The 15705-nt window shown below is 37.3% G+C and overlaps 1 protein-coding gene across 1 annotated transcript in view; it reads left to right on the forward strand.

Moving 5' to 3' along the window:
* The window catches only part of LOC117303337, a 51852-nt gene that overhangs the window by 5665 nt on the left and 30482 nt on the right, over window positions 1-15705 (forward strand). Inside the window, exon 2 of the mRNA XM_033787503.1 lies at window positions 13213-15071. Within this exon, the coding sequence (XP_033643394.1) occupies window positions 13328-15071 (1744 nt within the window). The 5' untranslated portion in view covers window positions 13213-13327. The remainder of the gene's footprint in view (window positions 1-13212; window positions 15072-15705) is intronic.

Here is a 15705-nt window from a genome sequence, read left to right on the forward strand (position 1 = left end):
ATTATGCCTCCAAAAAAGTGAATATATTATGAATGCATGTTTTTAAGGACTTGACACTATTGGTATAATAATAACCAAAAGAAGAGCGGTTGGTAGCTAAAGGAAAAAACATTGTGAGAAACGGCTCACAAAGTTTTTGAGAAAGAGGTAATAATCTAATATTCAGCCAAAATATAAACAAAATTCACGCCTATGAAGCCTTTTATATTAGGCATCTGAAAGCACAGAAATTCGTGCAAAACGGGTATTTTTGCTTAAATTAATCATTTAAAGAAAGCAACTTCGATGACATGAATAAGTCATAATTTTCACAGATTTAGCCTATAGTTCATATGTTGGGATACCCCAAGAATACTTTTTTTTTAACAGTTAGCAAAGGTGTCCAGCACCTTTAACTACACTGCCTAAACTTCTTTTTGTTCACCGTTCTCTTTGTGAAAATTAATTAGGGCAAAACGGCCACTGTTTCATTAGCCTACTTTAATCTATTCCACAAATTCGTTCAATCAAAAAATGTGGCTTGAAACATGTGGTCAGACTGTCTAAATATAGTAGAAGGCATATTATATCTAGATTGGGTTCGTCCGGCCACACCTCCGTTCGTTCCCATGGAAAATTTCTTGCAATTCTACACTATTTATTTTGCTTATTTCATTTTGTTGACGTACAAAACATTCCAAGATGACTCGCAAGCGTTTAGTCAATAAACCATTATTCAAAAACTAATTTGCGTCCCGACCACCAAATACTTTCCCACAGTATTGAAGAGGTTTGATCATTATACTCGTTGCCCGTGCCCTTCGTACCTGACGAGACCCTCTGACTCCAATGACACCTCGTGTATTATCTTCGTATTGTCCATAACCTTGTATCTTCAAAATTCCAGAACCCATCCAGGCCAACCTCTCTATGGTTACATGGCCGATCCCATGACCGTCAACCTGCCGTTGTTCCGTGGGTGGAACATTTGAAACAAAGATCTGGAAATGCTCTGTACTATTTGCACCTTTGCCATGGCTACCTGAAAGAACCGCATTGTTTTTTAAAGTGCATCTTTAACATTGGATGTAAAAAAAATCAGACTTCGAGATGTGCCTTGTTGTGCCGTTGGCAAAGTGTCAGCGTAAGACCGAAATATACCTGCTAATTTTGCTCATACAAATTTATTTTAACAAAATCAATTGGTTCATCGGTTGCTGCATGAGATGATTCACTTAGTGACTTATGTATTTGTTTTTTCTTTGATGACACCATGGAGGTGATGACACTGGTCAAGGTTAGAGGAAGAGGAAACAAAGGGATGTCAAGAAATACTTCACTCGCGGGTGGATAGTTTCAAAAACACAGATGATGTTTGTCTATCACTTTCCTCATCTATGAGTTATTTTTATTAAGAATTGTATGCAGCGGCCTCGTTCATATTAATAACAAGAAAGTCAAATGTCCAAATTTCCCTTTCACTCTATCGTCACAAAAACACCCACGCCCGTTCCCACAATACGCTGCACGCATTGCTGTTATTTAAATTACCAAAGTTTTGACGCCCAATATAATTATGTACATTTGTATGAGAGCCAAAGGTCTCGCACAATAGGGAAACCATAATCACAGTATTGCCGACCGAGTGGGCTATACAGTTCCATCGTGGTAACAATAGTGGCTCATAATTTCCTCTTATTAAAGTGTACCGCATGTGAATTGCCATGAAAAGGATGGAAAACAGCAATCTGTTTATATGATTGTGCGAAGTAGCCAATATTAGTTAATTTGTCCCCAAGTATGCCGTACCTTTTTTTTTACATTAAATGCGATGCAGAAATAACTGTAATAAAATATATATATTCATTGTTTTGAAAGGATTCTTTAATTTGTTTTTGGGGGAAACTGCCGACTGTTTTCCCCTGCAGCCTACATCAACGTAAACGGACAACAGTGGTGTTGGGTGGGGGGGGGGGGGGGCCTTAGTTACGCAGATGCTTGCTATCGCTGATCATCTGATTTTTGAGGTCATAAAAACAACAACCAAATTACAAGGCATTTCAAGGCAAGATGATGTTCTTTATTTAACAACTGGAACACCCCAGTACCAACAACTCAGTGTTGTAAAACTTGTAAGGATGTAAAAACTTCTAATACTTATTGGTTTGACGAATTTGCATTGTCTGATATATAATGGGACGAAACTGTAGTTTTGAACAACATGGCGGTTTACACTAAAATCTTCTGAATTGAAAAGATACGCATGATCTCGGCGAATAATACAAAATGATCCGGTGCTCCAAAAACAGAGTTATAATTTGGTTTAGGTTGACACGGCAATCAAATTCTGGTACCAACTTGAAAAGGAGTCATGGCGTCAACAGAAATCTTAAACGATTCCCCTATTTTAAAAACAACGACAGTTTTTATAATAGTTGCTGACAATAATTATTTCTACCGTCCAAGGGGTCAATTTCTATTTGCAGTTTTGGAAGCCCATGCATCTTTGTTAAAGTCGTTAATGTACGGGAGACAAGCCGACATACAAACTGCTTTTAAGTAAATTATTTTTTTTAATGTATCGTAGCGTCATACATTATCAACCCTCATATGTTTTCAAACCCAAACTTTGATTCCCGTTTACCGCGAGACTGCATGTGCAAGCTCCACCGGTGACAGAAGCTATGCAGTTTACTCACGGTCTGTATTTTCGTCAGGCTTAATCATGCTGAGAATAAAATTTCCTGTCGTAGGTTATGCTCAAACATTTATAAAATGTTGAATTTTTGGTATAAATCACTAATGCATTATTATGCCAACAATTAAATGAGTCAAAGAAACATCATCCAACCTCCAAATTTCAAAACAAAATTATCATCTGCTAGATTGAGTTTCATTCTCCTTTAGTCACTAGATAGATCACGTGATCTGGTTGCTATTTGGGATTATATGGTGTGCCAATATGGGGACAAAATTAAAACATTTTCAGTGAAAATGAAAACAATTTTTGCTGATTAACTGCAGACAGTAATAAATTCAGATAAACGTAATAAACAATATGTCTACATTAGAGAGAAAATGTAACAGATTGGTTTCTTACTCCTGAAACCAAACATTACTGGTCTGAAATGGGGGAAAACAGATTGTTTTGAAGTGTTTGTGCTTGAAGGGGGTTGGGGTGTTTTACTGTCATGCCTTGCGATATCTGCGGATTCTAACCAAGTTCTTTTTGTAGCCATATGTCTTGGAACAAAAATGTAATTAAATTTATTTAATAGTAATTGAATGAGATTTTTTATTTATTTTGCACGCCATACTAGCTTCTGAATATTCAATAAAACACCAACCAATGAAAGGTTTGAAAACATATGACGTCGCTCCAATGTCGTATTGGCACTGTAAAAAGTGGGTTATCTCTCGCAACAGAAAAACAATTTTTTAAGATTTCAACACACGCTGAAGTGAAACTGTCATTGTAAAAAAGTTGGATAGATGATTTAACCAAAATCGTTTAGTTTTTTTATTGTGAACAATTTTCTTGTTATCCTACTGAAAACACATGACACCAGAATAGGCTACGCACTAATGATTGTTTTAAACAAACAAAAGTAAAGTCACTTTAGGCTTTTAACTTCTTTTTTATATAAACTTGTTTAGTTCAACATCTCTTTAACGTTTTTCTAAAGATACAAATTCCCAAAAGTTTTCGTTAAAGCATTTTAAGAGGAACCCACTTACCCCAAACCATTATTTCGGCGCACTTAAAACTCTCATTTCCCACTGTGAATCAGTCGGGACAGCAGTTCCAATCTTGGAAAAGTGTCCCTATCCTGTCACCACTTTTTCATTAGTTTTGAAATAAAATAACATCCATATTTACTCAAATTAATGAGATATTCCTTTTTGAAAAAAATTAAATGAAAAAGTGGTGGCAGGGAAAGTTTACCCCCATTAGGGCGTTACGCCTAAAATACTACAACATCCTACCTCCATGGTGCATTCGGTCATCAGACCTCTTACTAAACGTTAACCGTGACTCAGTTCGGGCCCACAGGTCCACGCTTTCAAAAAACTAGCGACTTACCATGGGAGTATGTGAGTATAATAACACTGGATTAAGAAACCTATGCAAATCCCATACTCAACAATCCGAGGACATTGACATGGCTGTGAGAACGATTCAGCCACGAAGGCTGCTGTTTATACTGGTTTAAATGCCTTTCACTGTGCACCTCTCGCTGAATTTTAATTTGAAAGGAATCTGAGGGCTTTCGACGTTGCCATCCAAAACGGCATTGTGTCTGTGCATCGAGTCGAGACAGGTGGGCAAACCTGTGCGTTGTAGGTAACGATTTCAAAGAAATGCAGTGGTCTAATAGAGTAGACCAATACAGTTACATTTCTAGTCTGATGGTTGCTTTGCAATGGTATTCGAAGACTATAAAACAAGGAATAACTTCACACGCTAATTAGTAACACCACAGATGATTGGTTTTACTGTGACAATGCTGGATCTCATATGACTGGTTGGATCGTTAATGATAACCCTTCAAGTGAGTACTATAACCATGCTATAATCATTACTTTATAAGATTTTCGTAAACTTAACTTGCTTTATTTGACGGGATGGGTAGACTACGTGCATCGTAGCACACCATACATAGCCCATAAAATAGTGCCAATTACGACGGAGCAGCGCAGTTGATATAGCCTACATTTATACTTGTTGAATTATACTGGTTGAAAAATGGTTTGCTCGAGAACTATTTGTATGCGAGAATAAGGCAATGTATATAGGGTAACGAAGTAAACATGGTGAAGAAAGACTCAATCAGACTTGGGTACGAGTTGACCCGTTTCGAATCAGAGCTACTTGAAGCCATCATTCTGTGTGGGCGTGTACGCTGTACATGTACCGCTGTATATAGGGGGATGGCCTACGTGCTTTAAAAAAAAAAAAAAAAAAAGACCCTAACGTATAACTTTTCTTTCGACATGCCTAATGGATAACTTTCCGTATTATGGCGCCACCACTTTTTCACTCATTTTTACAAAAATGGATATCTCATTGAGGTATCATTGAGGTAAATTAGATACTATATTATTTCATATCGAATGAAAAAGTGATGGCGCCATACGGAAACTTTTCCCTTATCCTTTTTAAAGTGTTATTTTCACATAATTGAAAACAGAAGAGAACTTCACTGACCATACTTTTTATAATTCAGTAACTTTTATTCCTAATCAAACATAGTTTGTGCTTCAAAAATGCCACCAAAACGGTCCAGCATATACTGTGTACTTCAAGAAAATAAGATGATAAGAAAGGCAAATCTTGGGCAGGATGGGGTGGTTGAACTTCTCATCTTCGAAGAGTTTAGGTCTCGTATTTGGATACACAAATTAAGACACTGGATACTATCGGTAATTGTCAAAGACCAGTCTTCTCACTTGGTGTATCTCAACATGTGCATAAAATAACAAACCTGTGAAAATTTGAGCTCACTTGGTCGTTGAGAAAATAATGAAAGATTAAACACCCTTGTCACACGAAGTGGTGTGCGTTTAGATGGTTGATTTCGAGACCTCAAAATCTAAATCAGAGGTCTCGAAATCAAATTCGTGGAAAATTACTTCTTTCTCGAAAACTATGTCACTTCAGAAGGAGCCGTTTCTCACAATGTTTTACATGACCATCAGCCTCTCCCCATCACTCACCACCAAGTAAGGTTTTATGCTGATAATTATTTTGAGCAATTACCAATAATGTCCAGTACTGCCTTTAAGGGAAGTCAACTCGTACCGAAGTCAACTGCATGGTTGACTTATTAGTCGACATATATAGTCCATTTAAGAGAGGGTACACCTTTGCTAAAATAAACTAAGGGCTAATAAACTATGTTACCTTGAAGTAATGCTGCTGTTGATAAATTAAATGTATTACATTTTGAGGAATAATTCCCTTCTAAAATTTAGCGATTTTAAGAAAGAATATTCTTCATGCATAGACATACATGTTGTAACTGCTTCAGATTTCCGGAGATATTTCAAAAATGATAGCACCCTTTGAAATGATCTTGTGGTTTTATTGTATAATGTACACGTATCTGCATAAAGTGATTATAGAGAGAGTCGTAGTTGATAGATGGAAACAAGGAAGGGTTAATCGGAAACACTTATCACTACGTAATCAATTAATGCGCTCTGGTCGCATCGACTACTTCATCATTGTAAAAGCTCATGCAGTGTTTTATGTAACTGAAGTAGGTCTTAAAAGGCAATGGACAGTATTGGTAATTACCCAAAAATATTGTTAGCAACGAGCGATGGAGAGCTGTCGATAGTATTAACAGAAACTTTTGAGAAAGAGGTAATTTCTCACTCAAATATGACTTCAGGCCTGAAGCCTTATATTAGGTTTTTGAATGCACACAAATTTTTGCGACAATGGTGTTTTTTTCTTTGGTATTCCCTTGCCATTTCTACGACCGATTGACTACACATTCTTAAAGAGTTGTTTTGTATGCATCCAAGTGAGAATACTGGTCTTTGACAATTATCAATTGTGCCCAGCGTCTTTAAAGGCAGTGGACACTATTTGTAATTACTCAAAATAATTATTAGCAGAAACTTATCTTAGTAACGACAGTGGGGAGCTGTTGGTGGTACATAAAACATTGTGAGAAACGGCTCCCTCTGAAGTGACGTAGTTTTCGATGAAAGAAGTAATTTTCAACGAGTTTGATTTCGAGACCTCAGAATTAGATTATGAGGTCTAGAAATCAAGCATCTAAAAGCACACAACTACGTGTGACAAGGGTGTTTTTTATTTAATTTTTATCTCGCAACATCGACGACCAATAATTGAGCTCAAATTTTCACAGGTCTGTTATTTTATGCATTGTTGAGATACACCAAGTGAAACGACTGGTCTTTGACGAATTACCAAAGGTGTCCAGTGTCTTAAAAGGGTCAGACGTTTGAATATGCCTACAAATTAATGGAAATAAAAACCTACGTGGCAAGAAGCACAGGATGTCTGGATATTGCATTTTGAGAAATCATTTTCACTTCAAATTACTGCGGTTTATCACCTCACCTCAATATAAGGAGCGTTCCTATAGTTATTCCTATAGGGATTACTCTTTCTGTGTGGACAGGCGTTCCGGACTTTCGGCGAATTCTCAGAAACGCGACCACCTCCAGAATTGAAATTTTCGCAGGTTTATTTTATTTTACACATTCCCCAAACTAAATTGTCATATGATTAAAACAGTCGAACGGTTCCACAAACCGGAGTTTACTTCCAATTGCCTTTATATGTCCTACCTAAATGATTCATCGATTGTGTGCACATGCACACTTTCTTCTCTTTAGGGAAATTTATGTCCTTCTAGGAAAACTCAGCGAACCCCCAAAAAAGACATTTTAGAAGATTTTTTGGTTTTTAAAATTTCTTTAAAGGCAGTGGACACTATTGGTGTTTTCTCAAAATAATTATTACCATAAAAACTTGCTTGTTAACGGTCAACGGAGAGCTGTTGATAGTGAAAGACAAAGTGAGAAACAACTCCCTCTGAAGTAATGTAGTTTTCGAGAAAGAAGTAATTTTTCACGACTTTTTGAGACCTCAGAATTAGATTTTGAGGTATCGAAATCAAGCATCTGAAAGCACATAATTTCGTGCGATCAGGGTGTTTTTTCTTTTAATAAAAAAAAATATGATAACATCGCAACTTCGACAACCAGGTGAGTTCAAACTTTTACAGGTTTTTTATTTTGTGCATACATGTATATGTTGATCAGATGCACCAAGTGAGAAGACTGGCCATTGACAATTACCAATAGTGTCCAGTGTCTTTAAATATACGTTTGTCTAACTATTAAATAAATTTAATTTAATTGACTTTTCCCATTGACTATCGGGTCTTGGGGAAATCATAACATAAAATTAACGTTTCATGAATCTCTTTCTGAAAGTTTGTTTTGAAAAGAGTCTTTTGTATTCATGACTACATTTGGGGATTTTCTTGATCTAACGACACTCGGTGTCCTTCAGTTTGCCAAAAAACATCCAACGTTTAATACAACCAAATCAAACTTGTTATATTGTCATATATGTTTTCATCTTTCAATTATCACATGAGATCGTTATATACCACCGGAAAATGTTCTCCCCATACCTAGAGGTCTCCGTCAGCGAAAGTTTTTATCACTGAAAGCGGACACGTTTGGTAATTAAAAAGATCCTAAAGGCCCTAACAAATAGACACAATAACAACTGTTTGAAAATTGTTATGCTTTCAGATGCTTTCCGAAGCAATTCTCAGATTCAAACATGTTAATGTAAAGTTACCCTTTTCTCAAAAACTGCGTTACTTCAGAGAGAGTCGTCAACATCTTTTTCTTGCTCGTAAGTTTGTATGATTTATATTTTGAGTAAATACCAAGATTGTCCAGTTCCTTTTTACTCGTTAGGCTAGCAGTACAAGTCAAGCCCAGATCGCCATGCCCCCTTTGTAAAACAAATTTAAAATAGTTTAATAAAGAAAGTTATTTTTTTTCCCTGAAATGGTCGTTATAATTATTGACAATTTAATTATCAGACAACTATGCAGTTGCCACTAGCGGGAGCTGTTTGACTTTTATCGTTTAAATGGGAAAGTTCTAGGCCTTCATTTAGAAGTAGGTCTACAGTAAATGGTAACGTAGTCGGTCCTTTATCATCACATTGACATTATTTTTTAAGCCTTGCCCGATTAGGGCATTATCAGCTTTTATTGACTGTGTTTTCTTTTGATGCCATATTCACCGAGACGCTTCTGAAAGTTTTGTCTTTTTCCTTAAACCATTCGTACATCAAGTGCAAAACATATACATGTATGTACATTTTATCTTAATTCTGAACTTTCGTAATAAAGCAAATTACTATACATTTACATGTCATGTAAACATTTTGTCATTAAAACACCCGGTCCCTTAAAGCCATTGGACACTTTCGGAACAGGAAAAAAAAAAAGTTTACAGATTTACACATAATTTACAGGGTTTACAGAAGGTAATGGTGAAAGACTTCTCTTGAAATATTATTCAATGAAATGCTTTACTTTTTGAGAAAAAATTTAAACAATATCAATTCTCGATACCGAGAATTACGGATTTATTTTTAAACACATGTCATGACACGGCGAAACGCGCGGATACAAGGGTGGGTTTTCCCGTTATTTTCTCCCGACTCCGATGACCAATTGAGCCTAAATTTTCACAGGTTTGGTATTTTATATATAAGTTGTGATACACGAAGTTTGGGCCTTGGACAATACTCTTTACCGAAAGTGTCCAGTGGCTTTAAACAACCCCCCCCCCTAAAGAAAAAAATGTGAAAATATAATTATGCAAATACTTACATAAATGCACAGTAGATTTCGCTTTTGAAATAAAACACACAAAAAGAGATTATTAACCGACCACCCTTGACTGTTTTGGTGATGTAGCCGAGTGTGCACTATTTGATCCATTTTGGAGTGACTGTTCATTAGGGCCTACCATTTTTGCTGATTAAATACTTGTATTACAATTTTTGTTTCAAAACTTAAAAAAAGAATAGCGAACAAACGGTGATTTGTTTTACTTCGTTTTCGCCGCCATGCCCCCTTCCCCCCTTGATGGACCACGCGCAGAATGATATTTTGGGACTACACAAATTTATATAATACAGAAGTAAGAATTCTGGTAAAACAAAATTATAGGAAACAAGTGTAACATAGAAATTAAATGTAAAAGTAGTGGTATGGGGGGGGGGGGCCTATGTTGGTGCTGGTATGGGGGGCCTATGTTGGTGCTGGTATGGGGGGCCTATGTTGGTGCTGGTATGGGGGGCCTATGTTGGTGCTGGTATGGGGGGCCTATGTTGGTGCTGGTATGGGGGGCCTATGTTGGTGCTGGTATGGGGGGCCTATGTTGGTGCTGGTATGGGGGGCCTATGTTGGTGCTGGTATGGGGGGCCTATGTTGGTGCAAATATTGTAAGATGTCAATCTTTCAAATTTTGCCTGCCCTTCACCCTACTCTTAATTCAGTAGTGATCGACGCCCTTGGCAAATGTCTTGTAATGAAAGTTAAAAAGTTGCCCAATTCAAATAAGCAGCACCTCTACAGTTCAACATGCACTTTTGACCAATAGGGCCCTACTGTCCGAAAACAGTTGTGTTCTACCTCCATGGTTCTCCCAATAATATTCTTAAACAACATTGGACCCTTTTCCCACAAAAAAGGTTCTCAATTATTCGCCCTACATTCCTACATGACCTTGCTGGCACGAAAGAGTTCTGTGGAAAATAAGTATAAACAACCTTCCAGTTAAATACCAAACTTTTCTGTATTCAGTATCTGTTGCCTAAGGCATCAGGAACTTTTTCGATTTCTTTAAAGGCTGTCAGATAAATAATATGAGTTTTACAATAATAGGCATCTGTCATCTTATCATGAAGCTATCGACTTTGTTATGATGATGATGTATCGCATGCATTCCCTGTGTAAAAGTAAAGATCTCATTTCTTTGTTGGGTCATTAAGGAATTTATTTTTCACAGTACATTACCTTTTGGGAGCGGGTACAACAAGAGAGCATTATAGGTGCTGATCCTTTAGGGGCCTGAAAAGGGTAGCGTTTTGAGCCGTTATAGTCCGCTGCCCTTTACACATGAAGTAACACTATACTTACAAGAAAAATAAAACTTGTTTAATGTTTTGTCAACTACGTTCGTATTGAAGGCACTGGACAGTATTGGTATTTGGTCAAAATAATTGTTGGCATAAAAACTAATTGGTAACAACTGGTAACGAGCAATGGAGAGCTGTTCATAGTATAACGAGTTGTGAGAAAAAAAGTTCCTCGGCAGGAGCGTTTTTCTCACTCAAACATCAATGCATTTTCTTCTTGGTAAAGGGCATCGTGTGAGCATATAATGAAGGCAATTTGTAAATTTCTACTGGAGCATTAAGGGCACCAAGGCAATGACCAGGGGGCATAGAGGCAATCGCGTTTATTGCCTCCGTGAAGTATCAGGCCAAAGAATTTCAGGCCTGAAGTGACTTCAGGCCTGAAGCCTTTTATATTATTAGGGAATCTGAAAGCACACAAAGTAATTTTTTTTCTTTAATCATTCTCTTGCGACTGTGATGAACAATAATTTGAGTCCAAATGTTCACAGATTTGAATATGCATATGTAAGGATACACCAAGTGTATACAAGAATACTGGTCGCTGTCAATTACCAAAGTTGTCCAGTGCCTAAAGGCAGTGGACACTATTGGTAATTACTCAAAACTAATTATTCATTATTATCATAATACCTTTCTTGATTATGAGTAATGGGGAGAGGTTAATGGTATAAAACATTGTGAGAAACGGCTCCCTCTGAAGTGCCATAGTTTTCGAGAAAGAAGTAATTTTCCATGAATTTGATTTCGATACCTCAGATTTAGAACTTGAGGTCTCGAAATCAACCATCAAGTTTAGAATGTTGTACTCGAAGACCAAGTAGTTTGTGATTGGTATTTCATTATGAAAGTGTTTTATTCATAGGGAACTACATAATTTCACTTAATGATGGTATGGTGAAAGAAATGAAAAAGTAGTAGTTATTAGAAGAAAAAAATAACCTGAAAATTGCCTTGGGGAAACCTGTCATGTCAAGAAAAAAACAGTCACTCAAATTTGTTTTTATTTTGATATATTTTAAATCATTAAAGGGTATTCTTAATTTGTGGTAATCAGGGTATTCTTAATTTGTGGTAATCAGGGTATTGTAGTATAGCCTTCAAACCTGTTATTTTCCAGTGTTTCCAAAATAATTTTCCGATGAATGGGCCAATTAAAATTTGTACAATTTCTCTCCCCTCACATTTATCATCTTTTAAAAAGAGGAACTCCAAGGTCAAATTCAGTTTTGTGATTCACTTATTTCCAATACACCAACTTGCATGTCTCTATAACCTCATGTTAAAATGGTGAACAATTCCACTGTGTCATACATGTACATGTAGTACATGTACATGTATGACACAGTGGAATTTTGAGATTTTGGAAAAAATTGCACTAGAAGGGTACATAACTCAATGGTACATGTCATGTACCATACAGTTATGTACCCTTCTAGTGCAATTTTTACCAAAATCTCAAAACGTTCAATAACATAATTTCAAATGTATTCTGTACATTCTTTTACTAAGATCTGTTTACTTGATTCCTAAATGATAATATTCATTCAAAGTAGTATTGCATTTAAATCATTTGACTGGCAGAACATTTCTCTTTATATTGCATTTGTTTGCTGTCCGATGATATCATGTTTCAAATTGCACTCAGAGAGAACATCAAATATTAGGACATTCATAAATACCTAAGACAGTTTATCCATTTTGATTGGTCGAGAGGACAGCGTTTGAACGGGTGATATAATACCAGTAAAAATTGTTGAAACATGGTCGTGACACGCGGGCTTGCACATGTGCTTATAAGACAGTTTCTTCATTCCTATTGGTCGAGAGCAACGTCTGGAATAGTTGTGCAACATAACGCGATACGCGCGACGCGCGATGCAATCTCCTTAAGGAGTTGTTTACCCGAGGGCCTTACCATTTCATAGCTGGAGGGGTGTTGCGTTAAAAGAAATCATTGAACAACTATAATTTTTGCATTTATTTTACTTTTTGATCAAAAGTGTGGAGGTTTTTTGACCGTCAATGTATTGATGAATCAAAGTGTGTTGACACAATTTCGACGACCAATTGAGTTCCAATTTTCACAGGTTTGTAACTTTGTGCATATGTTGAGAAACACCCAGTGAGATGACTGGTCTTTGACAGTTACCAAAGCTGTCCAGTGCCTTTAAAAATGTTGTTGGTAATTATTTCTATAATTGCATTTCATTTATGTACATTATAGATATATTATACGAACAATGCCAAAATGATCATCAGGATTTCTTTTTTGGATTATCTTTTATACAAAGTGTAAATTAAACGTCAGACAGAGTCAATGTACTTTTTGCAAAGCATTATACAAGTACTGAAGCTGCAAGCAAACCACTTTGGATCAGCTGAATAAGTACTTCTTCTATCTAAGTGGAAAACTAATATTTGATCCTGGTTCATTCGAATGAATGTACATTACATTAAAACATAAAATGTATCCATTCTAAAACTTGATTTATTTATTTGTCTTAATGCAGGTTGTTGTTGAGACCGATGCTACAGCGCCCAACATTCTACCATGACATAAACAAGGACGCAAGTACTGCAGACTAGTGGACCAATATATCCAAAAGCTCTTCACCAACCACCAAGATGGCTAAATCAACCAATTTTACACCTTTGGTCTGTGTGGTGGTTCTCATCATTGCGTTGTTGATCCCACCAGCTGCACAACAGGCAGGCGGCAATTGCCCACCATGTCCACAAAACACTGTCAGTGTGGGTGTGCTGGTTGGTTCTTGTATAGCTGTTTTAGTTGGGGTTTTGATCATTGAAGCTTTAGCTATTCTCTGCTATAGAAAATACTGCAGAGATACACAACCAAAAGTTTCTCGCCGTTTCATGATGGGTCCTGATGAGGATATGGTGGTCAAAGAAAATCTAGCCTATGAGAGCGACTCCGAGCATGACCCGAGAAGTGGAAAGGGGGAGAAGAAGAGAGCTTCAGTCTTTAGCATTAGTGAAACGAAGGACAACATGATGTATGTTCCAGCACTGTACCGTAACCCCATCTCCAAAGATCGTGATGATAACTCTGCAATCATGAGTGGTTATTACGACCAAGACTTTGATATGGACAACATCTACACATACAATGCTGGTTGGGGTTCTCGTGTGCCTAACATCCTTAGTGGCAAAGACATGTCGGACAGTCTCGATGATTTGTATCATGATGCAGAAGAGTTTCCAATCCTGAGAACACCACATGATGGGGTTGGATCTGTTAACTTTGCTGCTTCAAAATACAAAGACGGTTTTGGTCACCAGAGCATTGATGTCCACGACGATAATGGTGAAGTAACTACCTACACATACACAACAGGCTTTGGGGGAAAAGCACGACAGGAGGTTACTACAGTTACGACAGATTCAGATGACATTAAACCTAAGGTGAAAAAGGTCAGTAGAAGGTCCAAATCAGTTGATGCTATGGTCTTGAATATGGAAGAGGCTGAGCCTGAAACACGTATTGCCATTGATGACAATTTTACAATTGGTAAACGGACCTCTACAAAACTTCAAGGATTCACTGAAGCTTCAATCCACAGTGAGCCATCCGTATCTCATGTCGATCCCACTGGTAACTTCATCCTTCGCTCCTCACCATCAACATCACGATCAGAGAGCAGTGATGATCAGGACCTGTATGACTTTGGAGAGAGCTCTGAGAGACAACATCATGCGGTAAACATGCAGAGGCACTCTATTCCAGGAAAGATTGGACATGGCACGTACCGAGCAACTGTTGGTGGTATTCCACTAGATAGGCGATCGTCAGAGGAAACACCAACTGAACTATTCAACAGTAGATACAGGTACAGCACTGGACTTAACAAAGCCAAGTTAGTCGCAATGCGAGCATCAGCTGCAGCACATGCACGAGAAGATATTGTCACCGAAGAAGACACTTCTTCAGATGAGCAAGATGGCACACCACCAGATGGCACACCACCAGTCTTTGGGTACATTAAACTTGTTCGACCCGAGTCCGGAGCAGATCAAAGCGAAGATAAACAGCAATACCAAAGTGTTCAATCAACCAGTTCAGAGAACCAAGAGATGTACAGGTTGTTCCCTGTTGGAACAAACAGAAGACCAATTATCATACAAGATACAGAGCGCAGAGGATTTGCCAGAAACTCTTACATAAGACATAGAAGTAAAACATTTGTTGAAGTTGGAGATGCTGGAGTGCAGTGTGAGATCAGCCCAAGTAGCTTCCAATCAGACAATACTACTCCATCCAGCTTGAGTCAGGAGAGGGCCAGCATACTTCGGCGTGAAACGGTTGCCTTTAGTCAGGACACGGACTCCATGGATGATATTCCTACCATTGGTAAGTTTATTTAAGTATACAATGACAGGAACTTAACTTTTTTTAATGAATGCTAAAGCAGTTCCAATACTTGTGTGTTTTCATTGAAATTGTCATTGAACTGATCAACCTATAGTTGTTTTAATCAAGGAAAATAGACAAACTTCAAAATCAGGATTGATCTCATCCAGCATACGGTAATGGTATTCTCAACAGACATGGGATGTATTATTTCCTACATGTATATCCCACTGCAAAGTCATGTTAATAATAATAATAATAATAAGAGTTGTAATACGCACATATCCACCCTGCTGGGTGTTCAAGGCATCATGCCTATTGAACGCAATATAAATATGAACATAACTGCAGTTCAAGCATTTCATGGTTGTAAATCTAAGAGCTTGTTGTTTATCAGCAGAGCAACCCTATAGAGACTAAAACAGTCAGAAATTCATACTGTTTTCATATGTTGCTACTTGTGTGAATCTTCAAAAACATTCAACTTTGTTAGAGGATAAATTTGTTATCCTGTGTGTTTGTGAAGTACAGACACATAAAAAAAAGCATGCTTCTGTATCCCTTATGCAACCCTGCCTTCAGCCTTATTTGTAAATGAAATGTCGAAGTGCTAATGTTTTTGTTTATGTTTTTC

The sequence above is a fragment of the Asterias rubens genome, chromosome 19, assembly GCF_902459465.1.
Source record: "Asterias rubens chromosome 19, eAstRub1.3, whole genome shotgun sequence".
Lineage (NCBI taxonomy): Eukaryota > Metazoa > Echinodermata > Asteroidea > Forcipulatida > Asteriidae > Asterias > Asterias rubens.